Source organism: Gossypium raimondii, chromosome 7, assembly GCF_025698545.1.
Source record: "Gossypium raimondii isolate GPD5lz chromosome 7, ASM2569854v1, whole genome shotgun sequence".
Lineage (NCBI taxonomy): Eukaryota > Viridiplantae > Streptophyta > Magnoliopsida > Malvales > Malvaceae > Gossypium > Gossypium raimondii.
The window spans coordinates 4,436,960-4,464,707 of NC_068571.1; the positions used below are offsets into that span (position 1 = coordinate 4,436,960).

Consider the following 27,748-nt stretch of genomic DNA (forward strand, 5'->3'; position numbering starts at 1 on the left):
AGATTTGGGACGTAATAACAATACAACCAACCAAACAATGGATTAAAGGAGGATTAAGTGGGGTCCACTGATAGCCAATACACCCAACCAAACATGGTGTGAATATTTGTTAATACTAAAATAATGTTTACATGGCATTGTGGTAGTATCACAAATACCATAAATGAAAGATATTTTGCATTTGAATCCATTATTCCATTACTTATGAAGTTTTATTAATTTATAATTAGAATTGTGTTTATGTGTGATTTTAATATCTAAAATATGATTTATATCCTCAAATTAATTTTTACAAAAATATATATTAATTGCTTAAAATTATTTAAAATTAAAATTTTATATATCATGATAATAGTGAATTTAAATATCATTTAAGCTAATTTTATCTTTAATTTACAATATTATATCATAAATAGACATTTTATTTATTTTTCACAATTATTTTAATAAACATAAAACTTAAATCACACTTCGAAAAACAACTTTCACGATTTTTTAAGTAATGCTAAATTATGGCGAGTTTAGAAAAAAAGTGTATATAAACTTTTTTTTAATTAAAATGTTAGAAATTTTGGCATTGATACAACTTAGTGTGTGTTTGAATGGGTAGTGAGTTTAGCTTATTTTTTGTCTTACGCTACAGTATCGTTATAATATTTAATCTCACCGCCACCACTGTTTTTACACTAACCGCAAGGAACCACATCGTCCATCAAAACCTACCCTTAAAAAGTTTTGATACATCACATTTTTTTTTCTCGAGCATAGAGAAGAATTTCTCGATTTAATTTGAGTATACCACTTTTCTAAATGTTTAGCTACGAATTTTTAAATATAAAATAAAAAAAAACTTCGAGTTAATTCAGATTTTCGCACTTGAAAATTGTAAAAATAAAATCAGATGTGTAAAATAATTTTTTAAATAAATACCGAAGAATATAATGTTGATAATACAAAATGGATAATCCCATATTTTTCTAGTAATGACTTCTAACAGGGTTTAGATGTAGTATTTCCTCTGATTTCAAGTCAACCGGATATTGTTGGAAGATAAAGCCTTTAGCTTTTTGAAAGTCAACAATATATTTGAATCATTTGTCTATTTCCATGATTTCTCTAATATTATAGCCCCATTTCTTCATTAATATCATATTGAAAATTTCCCTCTACAAAAGAAAGGGTAAATTATTAAAATAGTCACTTTTATTTATTTCAACTTACATTTTAGTTATTTATGTTTGAAGCGGTATGTTCTAATCACTTACTTTATCATGTTATAACATTTTAGTCGGTGAGCTATTAATTATCGTTAACGATGTAATGGTAGTGATATGACACGTTAAATCATCATTTCAAAAAAGAGATTAAATTAAACAATTGGTCCTTATATTTTTTGTTTTCACAATTTAATTTTTTTCTTTTATATTCTTTTAACTTTATCCTTTTTTTCTTTTTCCCATTCTCTTATGTTTCTCCTCTATTTTTCTCCCTTCTCCATTTCTTTTAACTTAATTTTTTTTATTTTTTTTTATGTTTTCCATTTGTTAAAGCTTTTTTTATGTTTATGGAAAAAGAAAAGGTGAAAGATGGAACCAAAATAAAGTTTGCTTCACATATTATTACCCCACAATTACAAACCCTCATCGTTCATCACTGCTTTAACGAACCAATTTGGAACTCTCAATGACCTAGTCCACAACTTCGCCTCACTCAAAGACCTCGCCAACCGTGACTTATGTCAATCTACCCTCAACAAAGTTTTTCGAGCTCATTCCTTCAGCCTCCTAACCAATCCCTACGACCACCTTATCTATCTTAATGACTATGTTATTTCACGGATTCTTCAAATGAGCTCTACACTCTTAATGACTAAAATGACCACCATATGAAACTTACCCTCAACTTTACACAAACCAGTTTGGTTCCATGCTCCCTTTCTCTTTTCAGTTCATCCATGCTCGGCTTCCAATCAAGCTTGCTTAGTAATATCCAAGAAGGTTTAGATTAATTCTATCATTTGCTTAATTTTATTCATCAGAAAATAAAAGAAAAGGAAATGAATAATCTACACGATTCTGTAAAATATCTAGAAACGAAAAAAATATATTTTAAATTTAAATAATTCAATTTATGTTTAGCTTTGATTAAAGATATGATTTTTATATTGATTAGTTAGATCCGATTTTAGTTTCAAAATTAAGTTATTCAAATCGAGATTTGATTAAGAATAATTGCTATTCGTTTTCGAGTGAAATTCAATTTAGGAGTAATGTAAAAGAAACAAGGACTTGGTTTATTTGGTGGGTAAAGATTATGTTTGCTAGCTTTAACAAATGGACAACATAAAAAAACTACGTTAAAAGAAATAGTGAAGCAGAAGAGAATGAAAAAAGAAGAAGTTAAAAGAACATAAAAAAAATAAATTGCTCAAAACAAAAAAAATATAGGGACCAATTATATAATTTAACCTAAAATTTTCATTTGAAATGATGATTTAACGTGCCACATCAGCTTACAATTATACCGTTAACAGTATGTAGCGGCTCAGTTACTAAAATGTTACAGCACGATAATTTAAGTGACTAGAAGGTAACATTTCAAACATAAGTGACTAAATTGAAACATGAGGTAAACAAAAGTGACTATTTTGGAATTTACCCAAAAAGAAAAGTGGAATTTCTGAAAAAGAAAGTGGACTCGGAGAGTTGACTCAAGTCTGAGTTTTGCGTTCACCATACGCGGATTAGAGAAATGTGGTGGGCTGGCAATTGGGATCGTTTCTTTATATCTACCTCCGCCGTATAACGCTACGGTGACAGTCAGAACTTACAACGACCAAAAAGAAAAAAGAAAAAAAACAGAAAATGGCGGTGGCGGGTCTTTACAGAAGAGTTCTTCCCTCTCCTCCTGCCATCGAGTTTTCTTCTCCCGAAGGCAAGGTAGCTGGAAACCAATGAACATAAACCCTAATTTATCTCTTTCTCATTCTCTAATCTTTTCAAATATTTTTAATTTTCTTTTTACAGCAATTGTTCACGGAAGCTTTAGCGGGAGGAACGGCGGAAGGGTTTTTCAAACTAATATCATACTACCAAACGCAATCGGAGCCTGCGTATTGCGGACTCGCCACTCTCGCCATGGTCTTAAACGCCCTCGCTATCGATCCTGGTAGAACCTGGAAAGGTACTTTTCTTCCCCCTTTTTTCATAATTTACTTAAATTTCGACCTATCCAACTGAATTAATTAATATTATTTTTTTAAATTAGGACCTTGGAGATGGTTTGATGATTCAATGTTAGATTGTTGCGAGCCACTGGAGAAAATCAAAAGTCAAGGCATCACTTTTGGGAAAGTTGCTTGTTTGGCTGTTTGCAATGGTGCTCAAGTTGAACCTTTCAGGACCGATCAATCTAGCATTGAAGATTTCCGGGAACGCGTGGTCTCTTGTACTTCATCAGAGGATTGCCATTTGATTGTCTCCTACAATAGAGCGGTTTTCAAGCAGGTAATCATTTCATTGACTCGAATTTCAACATGTATATACATCTACTAATTGACCCTTTATTTTTTTCTTGAAAACCTTTCTATTTTTGTGCTTGCCAATTTGAAAATGTGATTGGTTGCAGACAGGATCGGGCCATTTTTCTCCGATAGGGGGTTACCATGCTGGAAAGGACATGGTTCTGATTTTGGATGTTGCTAGATTCAAATACCCTCCTCATTGGGTTCCTCTTTCGCTTCTTTGGGATGCCATGAATACTATTGATAAAGCAACTGGACATTGTAGGGGGTAATCTGATTTCTCCTCTTCATATATTTAGGCTCTTATTAATGGTTGTTACTTGTTACTTGTTACTTTAATTGTTTTTTGTTTTCTCTGCAAGTATGCTCAGCTTCAATTCACATTTCGTTTGTAGCTTCTAACTTGATTTTAAAATATACCTTTTATTGGTTGATTGTATTATAGTAAATTATGCAACCTGCCAGCTTGTTATTAGTGGCAACTACCTGGTTGTGTCCTAATGGCAATTCATGCTTGCTTTTCTCAGGTTCATGGTTATGTCTAAGCTTCAGAAAGCAACATCTGTTCTTTACACTATGGTACTTGAATTTATCTTTGGCAGATCAGTCCCATGTAACACTTTCTTTATGTCTTGATATAAATCGTTTTACTAGTTTCCTTTTTCCTTCTCAAGTGTCAATTTACTATATAATGACTGTTGAATGAGTATAGTATCAAATCGCAAAATCTGATTCATTATTGAAACTTAAAAGTGTCATTGGAATTTTGATTATGCTCTTTATTTTTCATGCAATTTGAACCTGGGAGATGCAGGGGAATTTAAAATCTTCAAACTGAATATGGGAATATTGAAATTAAGATTTACTTATTGTATTATGATAAAGTATTTCGTTATTGATGTTGATAGTAGAGCTCCTTTCCATCTCTAGGTGTTTCTCAAATCTGGATTTATTTTTTCTATATGTTCTTTATGTTTGCCAGAGCTTTATTGTTCAAAGAGGTGATAACTGGTACTACTATTGTGTATCAAATGCAGAGCTGTAAACATGAGAATTGGAATGTAGTGGCTAAGTACTTAACAGAAGATCTTCCCCTTTTGCTCACTTCCAAGAATCTAAAAGATGTTAATGATGTATTATGTGTGGTATTTAGATCAGCACCTTCCAGTTTGAGGGATTTCATCAAGTGGATTGCAGAGGTTCGGAGACAGGATGATGGCAGTACCATTTTAAGTGAAGAGGAGAAAGGAAGGGTTGCACTCAAGGTATGATGGGCATATTTGTTTATCTTTCAGTCAACTACCATTTATCGTTGTCGTTAATTCCTCCTTTCAAAGAGTGAATTTCAATTTGCAGCTTCATTTGTTCAAATATTTCTTTTTCTGATTTCTTTCCATGGCTTGGAAGAGAAAGTAATAGAAAGAACAATTTGAAATTTCAGGAAGAAGTATTGAAACAAATACGAGAGACTGAACTATTCAAAAATGTGACGGGATATTTGGGATTTGAGCGTTCATTGTGCGAAAGTGAGGCATCTTTGGGTTACACAGATAGCTTGGCTGACATTGCGGCAAATGTTTGTTGTCAAGGAGCTGGACTTCTAACTGGGAAAATTAGGTTGTTAAACGGGTGCGGTAAAGATATAAAACTTCTAAAATCTGTGTGTAAGGAGCCTGTCACAGTGGTTTCTGGTACTGTAACTACTGATGGCACTGAACAAATGGTTGATATGCTGATTCCGTCATCTGAAACAAAGCCCAGTTGTTTATGTGATTTTGACCAAAATAGTTGTTCTGGTATACCTCCATCAATAGGGGACGGTCTGACAGTACTTCTTTCTGCACTGCCTCAAGATACCTGGTTGGGCCTTAAAGAGGAGAAGCTACAGGCAGAGATGAAAGGCCTTACATCTGCAGACTGTCTCCCAACTTTGCTCCAAGAAGAGGTAATGTCTGGTGTATTATATTTTTTTTTCTTTGTTTTTTGTATCAAATTCTTCGTATTTCCTTTTAGGAATTGACTTTATGAGTTTTTCTTAGACACCAGTTTCCGTTCTCTTCTGGATATCATCCCCATTTTAGACAATTCCTGTAGCCACTTAAAGCTTTTCACATATCCTAACAAATAGTCCATAGGCTTTTGGCTAAGAATTCAATAATCTTTCATGGTTTTTCCTGTTTGATACTTGTTATTCAGTCATAATATATATTTTTTCATTAGAAGTAAAAAGTTTATCTCAGGATGTCTGCTTGACAGGTTCTGCATTTGCAACGGCAGCTCTATTTCCTCAAGGCTGATCTCAATATCTCACCCTCATCTTCTTGATTTTTTCTTCTTAGAGAATCTTATTGAAGAACAACACTGGACAAACTTCTGTATTGGATTCATTATGAAAGTCATTTGTGTCATTTACTACTAATATTTATACATCAACCACATTTTGTTGTGAACATTCAACATGCAAAATAGAATTTCTATTATTATTATTATTGAATATATTTTTATGCATGTGTGGAAGTGATTCCTTGCATTCTGCATCCTAGTTAAATTCATCTGATAAATGCTGCAGACAACTGATTTTTTCATCTTTGAACCACTCTGTTTAGGAGGAAAAAAAAACTAATGAAATGGATTGAGTCATGTTCGATCTAGTTTCACGCTAAGCGCTTATATAAAAGTATACAGGGCCACTACCCTTATTATCCACTTTCGTCTATTAAACAAGGTTTTTCACTATTATAGGTGGATTCAACATTTAGGGTGAGTTTAGATGGGCGATTGAGTGCGGTGCGGTGTGTTTAGCTTACTTTTTGTCTTACGCTATAGTATTGCTACAGTATCTAATCTCACTATCACCGCTGTTTTTACACTAACCGCAGGTAAACACAACGCCCATCCAAACTCACATTTTTCAGTCAATGTTAAATTATCTCTTTATTCCCGTAAAATGTTTTATCAAATATTGTTCTGTAAGACATTTTTAAAACTACTAAGGGTATGTACATTGTAACATCCCCATACCTGACCCGAACATCGGATCAAAACACTAAAATGTTACATTCTCTACTACATTCTTCACTTATCAAATATTTTTTAATAAATTTTCATAATTTTTCAATTTAATTTTTTATCACAAAAGTTCAATATTCACTAATTAATCATATTAAATTAATTTTTTTCTTGTTTCACTTTAACCACATAATTTATCTCAATATCTTATTACACTTCTATTATTTCATCAACATATTTTCTCAAGTTTAACAATTTAGTCCTTGTCATCATAAAATTTTCAAATATTTTCACAATTTCACTTTTACAATACTTTATGTATATTTCATCATCTCATAACATATTAGTTAAGCTTTTATCATAATTTTCTTATTCACATAAATTGTTTCACACATTAATTTTTGTACATTTTCAATTTAGTCATGTGATGTATTCAAATAACAAAAATATTTTACATAGATTTTTCAAACACTAAAAATATTTATTTTCCAAAAAAGTAGGTCATTTTCGGAAATAATTTTTTAAAAGTCATTTTCATTTGGAACTAACAGAAACTTATATCTTAAAACCAATACTAGTACATACAAAGTCGATATGGTATTTATAACATTTATTTAAGATCATGATACAACCACAGTCACGTGAGCTGCTACCAACCAAAGGTGTAATCAAGGGACAGGCGTTGTTATCGGCATGCCAATAACAATGGTCAAAATACCTCGAAACTAATAGACTCTAAGGATTAATCGTGTTGGTGGCAACTACTTTGGTTCCCATCTGAGTTTGTCATAATCATACTCCATGATAACTGTAAATTGAAGATTACCATCAAGGAAGTTTTTTTTTTTTTTTAATAACTGATAAACATGCAGGAGCCAGCTGAATGAACTGATGAATATGCAGCTAAGCACTGGCCATGAACAAAGAACAATGCGAGCACCCCATTGGGGACCATGAACTAATGAATAAGCACTGACTAAACTAAAGTGCATAAAGGAATGTGAGTCAAAGCCTCAAAGGGTGTCCATTTATATAACTGCCTTCACCCTTGGGGACCTTTTTTAAGTATAGGCGGGAATGTAATGGTAAACAGAAATGATTCTTAGTTCCTCTATAAAAAAAATCCCTCTTTTTCTCCCTTCTCTGTCTCTTTCTGGTTATCTCCATTGAAGAAAGATTTAAGACTTTGTTCTAGTTTCCAAGCTATATATTTTCTCATTTTCTCAACAATCTACTTTTTGACTCTCTTTTTCTTACTTCTCTGTAATCTCTATTAATCCATCTTTTCTTTCTGTTTCTCTTGTTTTCTTTATCACATTCTTCATTAAAGAAAGTCAAAGAGTGGATTTGGTTTTGAAGCATCACTCACATGATAAAAGCTTGAAGGGACCTTTTTTTTTCTTTTTTCTTTTAAAGTTCTCACTTGTCATCAATCATTGAAAACCCATTTTTTTTTCTTTTCAATTTCTTGAAAAAAATTCTGTATGTTACATAGTTTTCCAAGAAATAGGAATTTCTTTCAGGTCAAGTCTTTGCTTTTTTTCTTGTAGTCCCAATCAGTATATTTTCATCCTTGGACGGCTAATCTTTTTCAGGTTGTTTTCCTCTCTTTCTTTCTTTAATTTTCTTTCCATTAGGTTTGGCATGTAAATGAGAAACTTGATAACTATAAGTTTGAAAGTTTTACTTTTAATGTTGATGCATTATGTCCTACAGGTTTGGGGACCAATGTGTTGAAGATCTAAAATGGATGGTGATAAACCGGTATTAAAGTTTCCCACTTCCCATGACCTTTACTTGTCTAATCAAGTTACAAGTGATTCATAATTTATCTTGAAAAATGACCTTTTGTAGAAGAAATAAAAGAGTTTCGTATTGCATGATCAAACATATGTCTAATGAATTGACATTAACGACGGATCAAAGTGGACTTGTATGATACCGAAACAAATCATTTTAGGAACTTCAAATTACTAAGTTGAATCCTGATAATCAGCTCCTTACTACAGGACAATGCCTTGCCTGATGAGAAACTTGATTCTACCCAGCTAGATGAAACACCTGGTTCTCCTGTAAGAGATTTGCAGTAACTCATGATGTTGAATATGAATTGTCACCAGTACTTTTGTTGATAGAATTTTACCCAATTGAACTTGTATGGAATGTAATGAAGCTTGTGTCCTTGTGTTGCAGCCTTCTCATCCCTTGTCAGGGTACTTCTGCAATGATGCTCTTCAGTTAATCTTGAATATTGCTGCTGAAAAAGACCCATGGTTCAAAGAACATGGCCTACATTCCGAGAGGATACTGCCGAAATTTTTCTTAATGCCAAATGCTACTACAATGAGCGTCGATCTCTCCATTGACAGTGCGATTCTTCCGCTTCCTCCAAGAGACTTAGTTTCCATGATGACAGATGTGGTAGGTTCATATTCAGCCCTTTGACTACTATAGAAGCTAATGTACGTATGTATACTGAAAATATTCCAAACATTACTGCAGAAGACATGGGCTTCAAGGTTTTCCCACATTGTTTACAGTGGAAAGGGTGAGAAACCGAGTGGAACTTCTCTTGAAATACTGGATATACAAAGGGTAAGCTTCTGATATTATCCTCACTTGAGATGATATAAAAAAAAGCCTTCAAAGTTCAAAGGGTATAATTGAATGGCAGGTGACTGCAGAGTTTTTGAAGCCAATATCTGTTGTACCTTTTAGTACAATAGAAAAATTAACCTTCCTTAGATTCGTAAAAGAGATTAGACACGATATGTGGGCAGTAGTCGATTTAGACTTTGACGAGTGCAGCGAAAGGCTATCGAGGATGACCATTGGAACGTCTGTTGCTAGTAAACCCAAGGTTGAAAATGCATGCAGGAGAAAACCATCAGGGGTGATCATTGCAAAGTATGATGATAGTAAATCCAAGGTCATATGGATCGAAACTATGGAATTTCCGATCGACTCCGATTGGCCTTTCAAAGCATATTGCTGGATCAGTGTTCTGAAAAATGATTACAGGAGGATGTCCTCAGATTTCTTAAGTTTTGAACTTGGAACAGAAAATGAAGGTTGTGTTTTCTGCTATTCTAGCTATGACTTAACTTCTTTAAGGTAAAATGGAACTATTTTTTACTTGCTTCTTGTGTAAAACAGGATCAAGAGGTGAATTACTGGGAGTTTTTAAGGAAATGGCCAAAAACATTAGAATCAAGTATGTGGATAGCATAGTTGCATCTGCGGACAGGGACGGATGGAGTGGTCATCGTCAAGAAAACAAAGAAATCTGGTTGAAACATAAGTTGAACTCTCAAGGACCATATGCAGGATCATGCATTTTTGTTGCAGTTGTCAAATTTAATGTCGAAAGTAAAACGTCTCGGCCAGTTTTCAGTTACCTCAGGGAAAAGAACTTGTACATAGATGTATGTACCTTCTGCATACATACATGATATTTTTTGCCTAAGTGATATTGAGGCCACATGTAGGACTTTTTTTTCTAATGCAGTGGTGCCACACCCGAATCACACAATGGACTGATGAAGTAATTAGAGTTGCTTCCCCAGATGGTGACACTTACTGCATTACTCTAAATAAGGATGTGGGTATTTTATTTTTTTCTAGTTTTTTATTACAAAGAGTTGCAGACAGAAGATATATGAAGCTAATGTAGCTTCTGCTTCTGATGTAGCCATTCGAAGGGTACGTGTTGCAAGAAGCTTCAACTGATGGATTTCACTCCTTTGTTATATCATCTCCGATCAAAGAATCCGATTTTGATAAGAATCTAAGCAAAAAAGAATGGTCTGAGCTGCTCTTGTATCCTTCTGGATTTACAATAGTGCCAGATATGAACTTGTGCATTAGCATTTCCTTGCAATTAATGGACAGCACTCAACAAGATGCTATTAAGGCTATGCAACAGTTTCATCTTGATCTCATCGCCGAAATAGAGCAGGTATATATATATGTATATATAGTACACTATGCTAGCTGTTTGAGAAAACAACTGAACGGAAAATTAACTTATTATAGAAATATATCTCCTAACCGCAGGAAATTTTCCCTCCCAAGCAATCTGGTTTACAGATTCCATTAAGTGATTATTTTAAGCAAGCAAAACCTGATTGTGCTGTAAGCATTGATCCAAATTTCAAACTATTTTCCTCTTTCCATTATTTTCATTATGATTTACTATTTTTTTCAAGTTTTCAGTACTTTCTGAAAACGGGAAGATGCAAGTTTGGTTCCAAGTGTGCTTTCAATCATCCAAGCCATGTTTTGGCTACAACTTCAGTACGTTTTCTTAATTTTTGCATACTCTGTTGTTTGCTTTTTTTTTTCCCAGCTTTTTTAAGTAACAGTTTGATGCCATTTTTGCAGGGTGTTGCTTCAGAAAATGATGAGGCGTCATCCATCCAAGAAGAGAGGACTGAGAAATGTTCTTGCTCTGCAACCTGCAAAGGTAAGCACCCAAGAAGAGAGGACCATAGCCAAAATTAAGCTAATCCAAGGAGCCATTGATAAACTGAAGATGTAATAAATACAAAAGGGACAAGAAAGAACCCTTATTGCAGTTGTTTTTTGTCTTTCAAGATGTTAGAAATTGAATAAAATTGTAGGTTTCTTTTAATACTTTTAGTCTTGCATCATATATATAGTTTAAGCATGATTTGAATCCTTGTGGATGAATTTTCCCTTCTTATTTTAAGCCTAGCTATGAAAGGCTGATTGAAAACAAATGACCTATGGAATATCATCATGAAGCTTTATCTGTTTATTGTGGATTAAAGCTGAGATAACAAGCCTAGTATATATAGCTTATAGCATAACAAACTTTCTCTGCTATAACAATGAAGTTTTGAATAGGTATCAAGTTGTACAATGTATGTAATGAGTGGTCAATTTGTTCCTAATTGACATCTTACTTGCCGCTGGTCATCAATGACATCCTTGCTTGCAATACCAACAAAACCTTGGAGATTTGGGGACTCAAAACAATGAATGGTGATAATAATGAGGAGTTGGCATGGTCAGCACTCCACTCCACATTGTTTGAGGACTGGACCTGTTTGCTTGGGCAAGAAAGGATCGATCCGAACCCAGACCAGTGAGAAAATTGATGCAAGAAGTATAGACCACAACACAACAATGGTTGGAGTCCTGTTTTGCCTTCCCATCAAACCTTTGAGGAAAGGATAGAGGTGAACAATGACCCAGAAGGCGAAGAATAGCTTGCCAAATAAGGGACCCCATGAACCGTAACCATTATTAATTGCATCAGAAACCCCGGCAACAACTCCCACCATGTTCAATATTATTAGAGTTGTTGGTGGGATTAGGAGGGTGGTCCATTTGAAGAGGTAAAGCTCTCCAAACTCGGCATCTTCAGCGGCTTTTGCTGTTACAGTGAAGTTGGTGTCAACTCCAGCAAGGACTTTGAGCAGGCCTTGGAAGACAGCAAAAAGATGTGCCGAGACACCACCGATCACCCAGAACTGTTCATTGCGCCACCAGTCTTGGATGCTAACTCCGCTCCATCGAAGTTCGAGAACACTGGTTGCTATGATGGAAAGGAAAAGTGCCAGGAACCATACACTTGTAAGGTTGCTTAGCTGCCAAGGAAACAAAAATATGTTTAATTTTCCAGGGCCTAATAAATCAATCACTTTCAGAATGTTTTAATAAAGCAATCCGCAATGTTACTTACAGTTGGGATGATGAATTTTCCTGTCAGGAGACAAACAGCTGGAATTGTACAATAGGCGAGTAAAGGAATGGACGTGAAAGGGTAAACAATGGTGTTTATATAGGCAAGCCTTTCCAGCCATTTCAGTTTTCCAGCATAGCCATACCAAAGTGGGCAGTGACGACTGAGGAAGATTTCCACCGAACCAAGAGCCCATCTTAAAACTTGGTGCAAACGATCTGATAGATTGATTGGCGCCGACCCTTTGAATGCCGGTCTTTTCGGTACACAGTAAACAGATTTCCATCCTCTACAGTGCATCTTAAAACCAGTTAAAATGTCTTCCGTGACAGACCCGTAAATCCATCCAATCTGTAAAGAAAACAATTCAGTAATCTCCTCAAAGTTGCTACAATGACTCAATATAGTATTAATGTAATAGTGGTCACCTCTTTGCCCCATTCTGTTTTCTCTTCATAGCCACAGCTGATTACATGAATGGCCTCCTTAATGAGTGAATTGGTATTGGTGCCTTCAGGAAGGCCACCATTTTCCATCAGAGTTGAAGTGATGAGAACTGGTGATTGCCCAAATCGTTTCTCGAAATTCTTCTGTGACATGAGTGATGATTTCTCTAGTTCATCATATCCTTCAAGACCTTCTTCGATTTCTTCAAGATTGAAGACTGGTACGGACCCTTTTCTCACATAGTTCTTTCCCATCATTTTCTTCTTCTTGGAGTGTAGGAGACGTCCGAGGAAACTCTTTTTCTCTCCTGTCTTCTTCGACTTTTTTCTTGACCCTCCACAGCAACAGCAACACCATGAAGGCCAGCAGTCGCATGTCATCTTTGGTCGCTTCTTGGAGACAGGTGGATCATAACCATACAATGCCTGCCTGTTGAAGACACACCCTGTGCCTACATATACAGGGCCTTGAAGTCCGTCTAAGCCTAACATGTTAATCTATAACCAAAAACAACATTGTAGTTATTAGGTACTAATTTTACAAAGAAGCAAAAAAAGTAAATATTTTGTACAATAACTTACATCGAAGAAGACAACATTCCGATTAGCATATCTATCATGACGATCAATGCCGTCGAACCTCTGAGGGAATTGAACATAGCAAAGTTTCTTTCCAAACTGGGGATCCATTAAAAAGCACATTGCTTCCCTTATAGCCTTGCTGTTGTTAATATAGTGATCACAATCCAGATTCAATATGAAGGGTGCATTAGTAAGCACAGCAGAGACTCGAACCTGGCAATGACATTCATGACCAAACAATAGGCAAGATCAGCAACAAACCATTAAATTGCATCCTCTTCCTATGGAAACAAATAAGAAATTAGACAAACAGTTCTCACCAGAGCATTCATGGCACCGGCTTTCTTGTGGTGCTGATAACCAGGCCGTTTCTCACGAGATACGTAAACAAGCCGAGGTAGCTCCTTGCCATCCACATCAAGTGCACCAGCACTACCTAGATAGACCTGTAAAGCAAGAAGCTTTTAAGTTCCACCATGATATGGGCTTTAATTTCGGATAGAATGATATTTGATGATCTTATATCAAGGCACCTGAATCATCCCGGGATGATCACGAGTGTTATTTCCAGGCCACGGGGTGCCATCTTGCATCACCCATCCTTCTTCTGGTTTCTTCTGAGCTTTTGCCACTAGTGCATTGATCCTTACTTTAAACTCTTCATATTCCCTCTACAAGTACACCATAAGCAAAGTATATATTAAAACCTTGTTTAACTTACATGTTTTAACAAGATGAGGACATTGATAGCACCAAAAATGTGAACAAATTTGGCAACTCACTTTCATGGCTCTACGTTCTTTGACAAAGCTAGGATGAACCTTGTTTTTCAAGTAATCTATCTTCTCGGAGAAATAAAACTCGGGCGCCCTTGGCTCGACGTTATGCTTCTTGCAAAATGGTACCCACCTCCTGGCAAACTCCGCAGTTTCCGATAGTGTGTCGAAAAGAAGCATGGAAGCACCATCATCGGATACATAACAGCTCACTTTTTCAACAGGATAATCAACAGACAAGATTGATAGAACCGTGTTTGCTGTTATGATGGGCGGTTCCTTAAGAGGATCGACAGTACTCACGAAGACATCGACTGAACCTAGTTGATTAGGCTCTCCCTCACGCTCAAACCTCAAGGAGAGGCGATCCAGGTAAGTTTCACGAGTAATGGGGAACCATTTGGGGAACTGGTCGAGTATCCAGGAGAAAGCAAACCATACTTCACATATAACAGAGATAAGCCATAAGGGAAAAGCATCGTAGGCCGGTGTTAGAATACGAAACCGGAGGAAAAAGATGAGGACGAAGAGACGTAGGACAATGACTATCCGGTAAGGGTTGATCAGGCTCGAGGAAATCGGAACTTTTCGCCAGAGGGGTTGTCGAGCTTCCGCCATGCTACAAATTCAAAGAAATGTAAAACAAGTGTTGAAACTTAAAAATGGAGGAGAGACGGATCATGTCAGAGGAACATACAGGTAATCTTCTTCTTCTTCTTGTTCTGCTTGATCATGTCCTGCATCACCATAATTGCCCACCAAACCTCTTTTTTCTTGCCTAACTTTCCATTTCTCAACTCTCTCTTTCCATTCTGCACTGCCATAAATCTCTTTGTCCCCTTCAAAATCCTTACCAGCAGCTGTACCCCATTGACAAACCCTCCCATAAGTATAAAGCTAAATCAGAGTTTTAAAAGGAATGCAAAAGTTGCACTTACTGCTTCCTGCAACTGAGAAAGCTTGACCATTAGGATGCCATTGCTGATTATTATAGTCCCCGTTTTCCTGCAAAATTGACAATCAACTTTAGTAATCTGATAAATATTTAATGATTATTATTTATTTATATATATACTATTATATATAATGAACTTACATGCTGATCCAAGTCATCCTTGCGGTTCTTCGTCTGAAATTCATCATCAAAATCATCTTGGTCATAGTTGTCTTCATCATCACCTGCAACTCTTGCACTACCTGTCAGATAAGCAAAAGACCAAAGCTAATGAAACATGTTAGTTCTGTCTATAACACTTCATTTTTCTAGCTGGAAACTGAGAGATTAAAAAAAATGAACCTTTTTGACGCTTGTAGCGAGTATTGCACTGAGGGCAGCACTGGGTTCCTTCACTCCTTTCATACTCATAACATGGCCGGCAAACCGGGAAGGCACAAACGTGACAAGCTACAAACAACTCCCCGTCTTCATCGCGACCAATCTTATCCCCACAAACTTTGCATACCTTTCCCGAAGACTGCCGTGTCGGAGGCCGGTTCTGCTATCCCATAACATCATCAGGCTCATAGTGAGAAGTAATTAAGTTAAAGAAAAGAAGAAGAAAGTACCTCGTCAACTGCAAGTGAACCAAAGCCAGCCATGGCAAGCCAAAAACAAACAAAGATGAGATGAGTAGGATAATAACTGAGAGACAAAGATGTGATGAGGGCTTGAGGGGATGTGGTATTATAAGGTAATTAATAAAGTGAAATGTGAGGGAGAGACTACCAAACTGTGAGTTGAGAAGTCGTAGGTTTGAGTCTAAGAGACGTTAAAGGGAGGAATGAAAATAAGGAAAGCATTGCTTGGTAGCTGGAACTCTGCCAAACGCCTGCCATTTTGCTTGTGCATAGCTAATGGCTTAAGCTATAAGCTAGCTTCGACTCAAAGGCAGGGGCGACTCTACTTCCTAACAAATGGAACTTAGTTGATAAAGCTGTATATGTTATGATATTTATGCATTTGGAGCATGTGTTACGTACCCCACACCATGCCCATTAACCAACCATTGGTTGCACATTAAATATCAAAATATACATGCTTCTGGAACTGCATCACACATTATATAGGAAAAATTAGTGAAAAATGTTGCCTTTTATTTAAAAAAAATTAGCAATTTAGGCTTTTTTTTATTACATTATTTAAGAAAATATGTCGAAAGAACTTACCAGTCCTTTAAAAAGCGTTTTTCCTAAACTAAACATACTTTTTTTAACAACTTAGCTCTTAGGTTGGTTAGTTAAATGTTTGAGTGAAGTTTAAATCTTTTTCCATGTTTATTTAACTATTTTTAATGAATGTTTAAAATTTTTTAATTAATAAGCATATTATTTTTAAGTTTTAATTACCAAACATATTTTTAAGTTTTTATTTTATTTTTAATTAATAACTTCTTTATTTATATAGATAAATAATAATGTAATTATATAATAAATTTTTTGATATATATCATTATGTTAAATAAATTTTATTAAAATATCAATTAATTTTGATATATATTTTTATGTCAAATATTTTTTTATGTACGGTGAGTTTTAATAGTTTTGAAATTTAAGATGGATAATATAATGTCAAAGTGAAAAATAAAAATTAATAATGATACTAAATTAATTTAAATATTTACAAATCATGTGTACTTAGTTGATTTGTAAGTAGACCTATTCCGTGATGGACCTGAAGGTGTATTTGAAAAGTGGGAGAGTTTGGGTAAAAATACATGCTTGAAAAATAGGTTTGAACAAAAAACTAAGGTTCGTTTAAGAAATGAAACAAGTCTTAAGTAATGCTTTTTTGGTTTGGGTCTGGTCCGACCCAACCCAAATTTGCAAAAAAAAAAAGTTGTTTTCTTGTTGGTTTCTCACTGTTTTGCAGTTGTTTTTTCACTGACAATTATGTTGCTATTATTTTGTTATTATTGTGTGGATATTGTATAACTTTTATTTTATTGTTAATTTTGCTACATTTTTTAAAAACATTTGCTGTTAAGTTTCATTTATCTTAGTGTTATTTACGTATAAATATCTTTTTAAAATTTATTTTTAATTTGTTGGGAAATATTTATTTTAATGTTTTTAGTATATTATATATATATATATATATATATATTAAAATTTATATAAACAATTAATGCGGGCGGATCGAACTGGGCCCAAGTTTTAACATTTTTATTCGGACTGAATTTAGGCAAAATTTTAGTCCCAATTTTCTAACCAGACTTGACCTATCAAACGGGACTAAAATTTTATCATGGGTTAAATATTCATTAAATATCAAAATTATCTCTTTTGAAATGGAAATATTAATTGGATCAAATAAATGTTATATCGTTAGGTCAATCTTTAAAAAAAGATATCACACCATACAGTTTAAAAGGTTAACATATATATTTTTAAAAAAGTAACATGAAATAATTTATAAAATTTTAAAGTTTTAAATCACTTCATAAAAATATTTTTATCTTTATTTAAAAAGTAAAAATACTTACGTTTCAAGGATTAAAAAGTATTATATATTCCAATAATCAGTTATCATAATTTTAAATAAAAATTTAACATATAATAACAATACATACAAATATTAATAATAATTTAATTTAATTTAAATTTATTTTATATAAGATTCATTCGTACATTTTATTGATGAATTAAAATAATTAATTATAAATAATAAAATGCAGGGATTTCTTAGTCACGTAAATATACAGTAATGATGCATGTTCAACTTTAAACGCCTCCACAATTTCCCTCTCATACACTATACATTTACTTTGAAACTCCAACTTTAAAAGGAAACTTTAATTACTTGCCTAACCTCAGACGTTGGTTAGTGGGAAATTCTCTCTTAAATATTAATCATTTAATTAAAGTTTTTTAATTATTTAAATAAATGGAAATTTTTATCTTTGACCCTTCTTAAAAATTAATTATATAATATACTTCAGCTTTTGTCTTATGAACTACAATACCGAAGTGCTTAACACATCATAACTTATTCTTCGACACTCGACTCGAAAACACAGGTTTCAGCACATTCTCTCCAACATGGCCTTGACATTAACGGTGTCAGTACCTGAATTTTAATTGATTTGTGCGGGAAGCTTACGGTTCACCTTTTGCAGTTGACTCTTTGGTGGAATCCTTAGGAGTGGGCGGATTCTCCGGATAAGTATGTGACATTTTCAGCTTGTCTAAACCTGACTTTTCCTTCTCGAACGTCATTTGGAGGTACCGCCCTTGTTCTTCCATTTGCAACTCTAAATTTCTTTGTATCTGCAGAGAAGGGAAATATACCATGCATCTGAATGAGAACACACCAGAAGCATGATTTCTACTTGTCTTACGTCAAGCTGTTCATGCAGCCGCTTCTGGACTTCCATTTGTAACTTCAAAGCTTCAGTGATCCCCATACCCCTGCTCCAGTTCAAAGTGAAAAGTTCATTTAATACGGCGAATTAAACTAAACAACTCAACACAGTGAGGCGTTATTAGACCTTGAATATTAAGTACACTGCTCCTTACAGGTTCCATTAGGAAGTGGTCTATAATCAAATCCTTGAACAATGCAACAACAAAATAGGACAAAAAACTGTATAATTTACAGCTCCATCTCCCAATCAAAAAGAATTACAAAGGATTTCATGGTTTCAGATCAGCATTTTCCATATGTTGAGTTTATTATATGGTTTGCAACATTTAAAGATGAAGTGTTTCCAATTAGTAGATTTCCTGAAAATTTTAGAAGACCCTTACGTTTTCAAATCCAGAGAGGAGTGACAACCCCAATCTCACAAGAGAACTTGCATCATAAATCAGTATGGGAGAATAGGATTATTGAGTGCACGATAGACATGCATCATAAATTTTCACTGGACAGCTAAAGATTCTGAAACCAATTGAACCAAATGAAAAGAAACAATGGTCACTTCATTGATAAGGACATGGTGGAATATTTAGCACTCAACAATCCCCGTCAACCCCAACAGAAGTCACCATAGATAAATGCATGCAGAGAAGTAACACAGATAGGATAATAGAAGAAAATTAAAAAAGAGCATGACATATACCTTCTTATGACTCCAGTGCCTTTGAGCACACATACATAAGCAAATTCTTTAATAGTTAAAAGAGAGGTGTATGTACCTGCAGGATGGAAAGTTGGAAGGAACATGGATTTAAAGATTGCTAGGTGGAATAGAAAATAGGAGGTAGCTTTTCTTTCTTATCATGCAATTTAGCATCCGTCCAAAAGTGGACGGAAGAAAAGAGAGAAAAATTAATAATATCAAATTAACCCTTATTTTCAAAATATTAAAATATATTTTTTATTAAAGATAAATAGTCAAGCCTTCAACTTTCATAATCTTCAAAAGGCACATTGGAGTAGCTCCTGCAAGTTGAAAACAGGTTGAAACAAAAGCCTAACAGTTGTTGGCAAGCAATTTCATGAGAGCCAAAAGGTCCACACCACCTAGTTGGTTGACAGCCTAAACAAAGGCTTCATGAAGCGTCCACCGCATTCGTGGCTTTGCTGGGGCATTATTTGCTGATGAAGAGTATGCAACACTGCGACTAGCTATAGATGGAGATGGAAGGTGATGAGTGTACTTGGGGTTTCTGTTCAGAAATAGTTGTGCATGGTTTTGCCACATGACATGCCATGTCAAGCAACATGAAGGGAATATGAATTAATACCGATAAGTTTTAAGTTATTGGTAGCCAATGCACAAGTCCTTTGATGTCATGACTACCACTAGAACTAGTGCTTGCTACTTGACTGCTCCAGATAGGGTTGCTTATAGGAAAATCAAGGAAACCCGAACATATACACCAAGAACCACTATTTTCATTGTTGAAGTGACTTGATATTGTGGATTGAGGCAGCGTTTGATTAGATGATTGTGGTAAACGGCAAAGCTGCAGCATTAGTTGGTGACTGAGAAATGAAAGGAGCATTTCTTGAGGTGATGCAGATGAGTAATGAAGATCAGTCGAAAATACTAGGGAGTCAGAAGGTCATAACTTTTTGGCATTAAAAAGTATCTATATCAACATTCACATTCACAGGAAAGTTTTGCTTGTAATTTCTCTTTCTATTTATCATCCTCATTCAGGCTCTCAACACTAACATGAAAAGTATCTAGATATCTCTATAGCCATATCTATATCAGAAGTATAGAAAAACAATTACAATTGGTTTCTGCAAGAAAAGTATCTCTTGTTTTTTTCCATCTATGTTTTCCCCAGGTTCAGATGTAGCTAGCCTTGCCTTGTGTCAAATGTATGATCTCAATTCCAGTCATTTTTTCCCCCACAACTGCAAAACCAAAAAAAGCTGTGAGAAGAGATCTCCAATTAAGTAATTTCTGTAACAATATTCTCATATTTTCGACACTTACCCTTTTCATTCAACTCTCTGATGATATTGTTCAAATCACTTAGAAAATCTTTTCTAACAAACTCAACATCAACAGGATTTCCTAAAGGATCATAATATAGCTGCACGAGAAAGGTTACAAGAGAAGCATCGCAATGGAGGCCCCCAGGACCATCAGGCATTATAGCAAACCCAGAAGGAGTTATGTTAGCCATTCTGGATTTACTGTCCTCATAAATGCTTTTATTCCCACAAACAATGTGAGCATTCACCGTATCTTCCGTCAATGTTTTGGATAGGATAAAGGAGCAATATTCATCCATTGAAGCTTCTTGTAAGCCGTATACAATTCCCTGTCGCATACAAACAGAAAATGGAAACAAAAGTGTGTAAGAAAAGACTTAAACAAAAAGGAAAATTTGGGTTTTAATTTGTGAGCAGACTTGGACCTCTTTTGTAACCCTTTTGTGCAGAGAGATGATATTGCTTTTATCATCAGTGCCAAATGTGAACAATAGCTCAGGCTCCTCATGGACCTCATTTGTCTCACTACCTCCAAACACACGAAACTGCTATACATATATTATATTTCATCAGTGAAAAATAATTGAATAACTGAGTTATATATGTATATAGATATTTCATACCTCCAACTGGAGATCCTTTTTCATTAAAAATTGAAAAACTGAGAGCGGTTTAGCTTGAACCCGGAAACTGTTTACGCCGACAAAAGATATATATTCAGTAAGTTTTTTGTTATGCAGAATCCTTATTGGATCTTCACCACTAGTTATTACAGTAAGTGCAGCTTCATCAGGATGCTGAGAAACACATTCCATGAAGAAACGCTTCATGGCTTGGGTTAAAGCCAAGAGAAAAGAACCAGCTGCACCACAACATTAAACAAATGATGGACTTAAACAGTTTAATGTCCAAGAAAAAAACTGAAAAGAGAACAAGACTTTTTATTACCCCCGGGATGCACATCGATTTTGAGATCGGAAAAAGAGCTCTTGTCACGCTTTAGATTCCATAACAGTGTGGTTACCCAACGGTGTGCACCATATGCCAAGTTTGAACCGATTATTGTGGAGTACAAGTTTTCTCTGGTTTCATCCACTTCCACATTCTCAATCCATATAATCTGTTTAAGGTAAAAAGCATTTCCATTACAATGATTGAAGCAACAGTAAGGTAAAAAAGCAAGTTACAAAAGAGTAAAACCTCACAATCTTCAGGTCCATGTTCCCTGATTATGACCCCTGATGGTCTTCTTTCACTATTACGCTTTGCAAAAGGATCAGAATAACGGCTCGAGACATCAACAATTATGTAAATTCCATCCATTATCTCTTTCCCATATCGCAAAAACTCGAAATATCTTGTTGGTACCAATGTTGTTGGCAGTTGAAGCTCTGCATACATCTATGGAACAAACATATATTTGGTTGATGGACTAACAAGTGACACTAACTAAATGGCAAGTAAACTCCATGTAAGATCAGTTTACCTGTACTGCAGCCTTGATGGATACATCCGCATAGCTTAAATACTGAAGACTACCAACTACATTAGACCCCTCAACATGTTTGACAAGGGGAAACAGTAACTTAGACCACAGATTGCTCTGTGAAACATATATAGAACAATAACATAAGAAGGGGCAACTAGAACAAAAGAAAAAGGAGTCTAAGAAACATCCAAAATACTCACTGAAAGCGTCATCATTTCGGCCATCTCGGATGCCAAGACATCCGGAATGACTGCGGTTGCGACAGAGACTTCCATCTTCCGTCCAGGCAAAGGAGGGGTTCGGAACTCGTTTACGAGATCATCCAGATTACCTAATCTGGGCTTCGCTCGTACCCAAGTTCCCGCTTCCTTTGCCAAACTCATGACCTCCAGGTAAGCTGCCTTACAATAATTGTTCGCCAATTGCAATCTTTGGTAATTACTGAGTTGTCGTTTATATGTTTTGAACGCAACCGAAAGATCTCTACGGGGAATTGTTTGCTCTGCAGAAAGCATTTGTTGTCCTCCAAACGTTTTCAACTCAGCTGAAGAAGTTCCCTTGTATTTGCATTCAGTAATGCCTTTACCTTTGTCTTTGCCTTTCTTCTCTGCAAAACCTTCATCTACAAAGTCTTCATCATCCTCATATGCATATAAGCGAATACACGAAGGTCCAGGAAACTGCACCACGACTCCAAAGAAGACAAGTATGTTAAAAATCCCATAAATTATCACAATTAAATGCTAAAGTTCTCTTTTTTATCGGTTTACTAAAAATAAAAACAGGGGGAAATTTATACTATACCGGTTTAACGTTCATTGTTAGATCTTCGACACCTTGGTTTCCTGGACGACCTAATGTATCAAAATTGAAATTTTATGTAATACATACAAAACATTATCAAGAAATGCAAACGAAAACGAAAATTAAAAAAAAATGAAGATGGATTAACAAAGAGCAGGTTTAATGAAAATCTTTCAAAGATTATCAACAACTTAAAAAGCAAAAAAAAAAAACTTAAATTTGTTTGTTCTCTGATATTGATGATTCAAAATCAAATACCTTGGAAAATACTAAAATAAATTTTTTTTTAAAAAGCAGAGAAAATACCTTGCAAAAGAAGAACAAACTCTAATCTTTCTTCAGTGACGAGAGGGTTTATATAGAGAGAGAGACAAAGAATCGTTTCTGTTTTCAGTTACATTCCCGCTTAAAGTTTAAAAGTTCCGAAGGGTTTAAGGCAGTTATATAAATGGACACGTGTGTTTCTCCAATTTGCCAATCATACATTATTGATTAATTAATAAATAATTTTTATGACCACACAAACAGTATTTTGTTTGGGTATTCTGTTCCCTCTTTTCATTTAATTGTTCAATTTGATGCTATTTTCATTTTCAGTTCAAAGATTGGTCCCTTCGAAAAATTATTGATTTAATTTGAATTCATATGTTGACCTGATAGTTAAGGTGTTCATCGTCTCAAGCATAGTTTGGGTTCGAGTCATATTAGTTGTGTTGCTAGTAAGACTTTGCCATCCTATTATAATTCACCAAAAAAATTAATAATTTAATTTACTATTAATTAAAAAATTTATTCGAATTTCAATTTCTTGATAACTATTCGCTTCCATTAATATATCAAATAGTAATCATTTAAAATTTTAAATTATTAATGAGATATTTGTTATAAATGATATAGATTATTGTGATTATTTCTAATGGGAGATAAGTCATTCTATTTTTATCTAAGATAAATAATTTATTTATCTTTGTATTTATCGATATATATTCATTTACTTTTTTATCTTTAATTTTGTAAAAGATTTTAACAATCTCATTATTTATTATAGGTTCTGATCCCATAGCCCCTCGACCTCATCTCTTCCTGTATTTATAACAATGCACATATTAATCAAGTTAAAACTCGACCGGCAAAAAAACTATTTTTTTGTTACTTTCTTTTTCTTGTATTATCCTTTAAAAACAATTAATTCTTCTATTATTTAATTTTAAAAATAATAATAATGCAACTTTTAATTTCCTTAACCATATCCTAAATAAGTTTTTTGTGAAACCATTTTCTTTTATTTTTTAATTTCATTAATCAACACAAAAAATGTTGTTCAAATACACTAAATACTTAAACTCTATAAAGAATAAAATCTGACCATGTTTCCTTTCACTGCATCCCATCATCCCAACAAAATTATTTAATCTTATAACACTTTAAATCACACGGCCGTGTGTTTCAACCGTGTGTGACGCATGGCCAGGTGACACAGCCATGTGTCTCCTGTATCTTAAATTTGCACAAAACAGAGACCCAAGTCAATATACTCACACGAGCACAGACACGGGTTGAGACACGGCCGTGTGTCTCGATTTCAAATGCCCACACAGCCTGAGACACGGGCGTGTCTCCAAACCGTGTGACCCCTGCAGTATTGAAAATTTTAAATATTCCGAAAAATTTTCTGAATTTTCGACTTAGTCCCTATTTGTTTCTAATGCATAATTGGGACCTCGAAGGTTCGTTTAAGGGACAATATATATGATTTTGATTGGTTTCTAATATGAATGCTAGATGAAATGAAATGTTTGATAATTAATTTGTGAACTCCGGTAATGCTCCGTAACCCTGTTCCGGCGACAGATTCGGGTTAGAGATGTTACACTTCATTTGGATATAATCATCATATCCTATTTATTTCAAATTTATTAAGGTTAAATTTTGTTATTAGAAATTTTATTTTGTGTAAATTATAGATTTAATATTTGTATTTAATTTTGATCAAAAGGTTTAATTGGATGCATATTTAATGTGCTTAATTGATTTTTTAAGGATTTTTTGGACTTATAAGCCAAAAAAATTCTTAGGATATTCACTTCTAGACACTTAGATAGTGTTTGTAAAGCCACTTAGTAATTAAATTTGAGTGTAATTGTTTGTAATTGCACTTAGTATTTCAATTTATAGAACAATCATGATTTTGGGTGAAAACATACTATGAAATAAAAAAATTGAGTGTAATTGTTTGTAAATACATTTAGTATTTCAATTTATAACACAATCACGATTTTAGGTGAAAAGCATACTACGCAACAAAATAAAATAAAAAAAAACAAAGACATTTTGATTGAAATGGTAAAATTGAGCGTTTTGGAAACCATGTTAGTATTAGGTTCAAGGCACATTAATTATTGATTTTTATAAATTTTATACGTGATAGGACAACATTTAGTTGTTGATAACTTTTCTCAATTTTGTTCCTAAACTTTGATAATTTATATATTCAAAATAATATTTCTTAATTTATAGAATGAAAGTGCTTTTGGTAATTTCTCAATTGAGTGGGATTTAGTTGATGAATGATAGTAAATCAGTCAATTATCTAATATTTAGTATAAGTTTAGATATAAATATAAAAGATACAATAGATAGATAGATAAAAATAGTGGTAACATTTTAAAATAATTAATAAAAATTAAATTGTGGCACACTATGTGGATAGTAACAAATTTATAGGAAAACAAAACTTGGTTTTGGTTGAAATAATAAAGTCAGAGGAATAAGTATTTTGAGATATTGGGTCCAAATATTATTGTGTTGTATTTTTAATCGTTAAATTCTACTATTAGTCCCTTTACTTTATGAAAGTTATAGATTTAGTCATTATACTTTAATTTGATTAATTTTAGTCTACTTTTGAATTGGTCAAGTTTAATCCATGTACTTTTCAAAATTTTAATATTAGTCCCGACTCAAACAATAGCAGTTAAATCTATTTAGTTAAATTCAATTGCTATTTGTGTACTACGCGCACAGTTGTAGATTAGTCTATATTCTCCAATTGGATCATTCTAAATCCCCTTACTTTTCAAAATTTTAAATTTCTGCGTTGACACAAAATGATAGTCATTAATCCATTAACAACATTTTTAGCGCGTAATATGTGAAAATAATAAGCTAACATGGAATTATATATATGATAATATGTTTGTCACGCCAGATTTGGGAAATAACATAACTTCATGAATTTAACAATTACCATGTAGTGAGGACTGAAAATTAAAAAACTGAAAAGTAAGAATTCTTAGGCTAACTTTATTGGTTTTTTAGAATTAGGACAAAATTGATAGAATGTATAAATATTAAGAGCTAAATTTGTTATTAGACCAATAAAAAATCTAATTTCAAAAACTTTAGTGACTAAATTGAAAAAAATTATAGTTGGGTGACCAAAACAAAAACACTCATATCGTTGAGTGACCATTCAAATCCAAAACTTGTATCATTTGATATGCCATGTGAATCTCTAGAAACATGTGAAGTGTATAGTTAGGGATTGAAACATGCTACCAAAGATCTTTTTTCCGAAGAGATTTGATTTAGAACTACTATATATTCAATGTTCAATATTAAAATAATTTCAAAGGTTTTTATGATTTTGTCTATGTTAACAAACAAATTGAAATGTCTCGAGGTTTTTTAGAATAGGTTCGAGTCATATAACAATGATTTGAAGCACTTTTTTATACTATTTCGTAAATACTCAATAATATGAAAATGTAAAGTACGAGATCCCTAGTTTTTAAAACAAATAAGGGAATAGTTAACCGCATAGCGACTAAAAAATATTTAAATAGTTTACTGATTAAAATGAAAATTTTTATAAGGCTTAAGGGTGTAAAAAACTTTCAAACTTTTTCAAAAATAGCAGTTAAGTTCTTTTTTTTTTGCACTCAGTTGGATAACTTTCAAAATGCATAAAAAATGCCTTCAAACTTTTTCAAAAAAAAAAAAAAAAGCTCCTGTTCTTTTTTGTACTCAATTGGGTACTTGAACTGCCAAAATACACCAAAAATGTATTTGACCATTAACTTTAACAGTTGATCTTTAAAGTTAACCGTCCCTAACTTTTTTCAATTAAAGGCACCACATGTTACAATCTAAAAATTATTAAATTTTAGTAAAAAATATAAAAATATTTAAAAATTAGAAAAAAGTTATAAAAATCGTAAAAAAAATTATAAAAAGTATCATACCAAAATAAATAATTTGTAATATTTCTATATCTTTTATTGATTTTTATTTTTTATCATTTTTTGCCACATTTTATTCTGTATTGCGGCACATGATGGCTTTAACTGAAAAAATGAGAGCCGTTAACTTTAACGGTCAATGGTTAAAGTTAATGATTGTAGGTCTTTTTGATGCATTTTATAATTTTTTTATGATTTTTTATAAATTTTGCAATTTTTTTATTTTCTTTTACGTTTTTTATAATTTTTTTTTCTAACATTTATTTTTTTATAAAATTTAATAACTTTTTATAACTTGTATTAAATTTTATTTTTTATAATTCTTTTGTCATATGTCACGCCGTGGTTGTAACACATGGTAGCTTTATTTGAAAAAAATTAGGGGTGACTAATTTTAACGGTCAATTGTTAAAATTAATGGTCAAAAGATTTTTTTAATACTGACAGTTCAAGTAACCAATTGAGTGTAAAAGAAAGTAAAAGTTTAATTGTTTTTTTTTAAAAGTTTGAGGCATTCTGAATATATTTTGAGAAGTCAAATACTCAAATTAGTATTAAAAAAAGGGTTTAATTATTTTTTTGAAAAGTTTGAATATCCTCAAGCCCTTTTTATAATCAGGTGACTAAAATAAGTAAAAGTTTAGGGAATAATTATTAGAAGAAGAAAAAGTTTTTATTTTTATTTTTATTTTTAAAACGGGTAGAAGAAGAAAAAATGAAATAGCATACAAGGGGGTTAAAAACTTAAAATCGTTTTAATATAACGACCAATAA

General features: G+C 33.4%; 2 protein-coding genes across 4 annotated transcripts; one reads left to right on the forward strand and one right to left on the reverse strand.

The window, feature by feature from the left end:
- Positions 1-2,721: 2,721 nt before the first annotated feature.
- On the forward strand, positions 2,722-6,031 carry LOC105766126 (glutathione gamma-glutamylcysteinyltransferase 3). Of its 2 annotated transcripts, none has more exons than XM_012585463.2 (8): positions 2,722-2,939; positions 3,027-3,183; positions 3,268-3,506; positions 3,628-3,791; positions 4,051-4,102; positions 4,561-4,788; positions 4,965-5,468; positions 5,780-6,031. In XM_012585463.2, the coding sequence occupies exons 1-8, from the start codon at positions 2,865-2,867 to the stop codon at positions 5,846-5,848; spliced, it is 1,488 nt and encodes a 495-aa protein (XP_012440917.1). In that variant the 5' UTR covers positions 2,722-2,864; the 3' UTR covers positions 5,849-6,031. The 2 variants fall into 2 exon arrangements, with proteins under 2 accessions (XP_012440917.1, XP_052489681.1); XM_052633721.1 differs by having other exon boundaries at positions 2,779-2,934.
- A 5,257-nt stretch (positions 6,032-11,288) lies between these two features.
- On the reverse strand, positions 11,289-15,755 carry LOC105766109 (cellulose synthase A catalytic subunit 4 [UDP-forming]). 2 transcript variants are annotated; one of them, XM_052633678.1, is made up of 12 exons: positions 15,613-15,755; positions 15,344-15,542; positions 15,143-15,225; positions 14,985-15,051; positions 14,744-14,906; positions 14,053-14,665; positions 13,804-13,941; positions 13,591-13,716; positions 13,271-13,483; positions 12,671-13,186; positions 12,243-12,593; positions 11,289-12,147 (listed from the first exon to the last, which is right to left on the reverse strand). In XM_052633678.1, the coding sequence occupies exons 1-12, from the start codon at positions 15,643-15,645 to the stop codon at positions 11,566-11,568; spliced, it is 3,084 nt and encodes a 1,027-aa protein (XP_052489638.1). In that variant the 5' UTR covers positions 15,646-15,755; the 3' UTR covers positions 11,289-11,565. The 2 variants fall into 2 exon arrangements, with proteins under 2 accessions (XP_052489638.1, XP_012440889.1); XM_012585435.2 differs by having other exon boundaries at positions 15,143-15,243.
- Between the last annotated feature and the right edge of the window lie 11,993 nt (positions 15,756-27,748).

Bases quoted from the DNA above. Each gene is read 5' to 3' on its own strand.
- LOC105766126 (XM_012585463.2), top strand. From the start codon at position 2,865: ATGGCGGTGGCGGGTCTTTACAGAAGAGTTCTTCCCTCTCCTCCTGCC. The intron at 4,789-4,964 runs GTATGATGGGCA...TTGAAATTTCAG, and splicing joins AAGGAAGGGTTGCACTCAAG to GAAGAAGTATTGAAACAAAT. The intron at 5,469-5,779 runs GTAATGTCTGGT...TCTGCTTGACAG, and splicing joins CAACTTTGCTCCAAGAAGAG to GTTCTGCATTTGCAACGGCA.
- LOC105766109 (XM_012585435.2), bottom strand. From the start codon at position 15,645: ATGGCTGGCTTTGGTTCACTTGCAGTTGACGAG. The intron at 14,907-14,984 runs GTAAGTGCAACT...AATGGGGTACAG, and splicing joins TTTCTCAGTTGCAGGAAGCA to CTGCTGGTAAGGATTTTGAA. The intron at 14,666-14,743 runs GTATGTTCCTCT...TTGAATTTGTAG, and splicing joins GAAGAAGAAGAAGATTACCT to CATGGCGGAAGCTCGACAAC.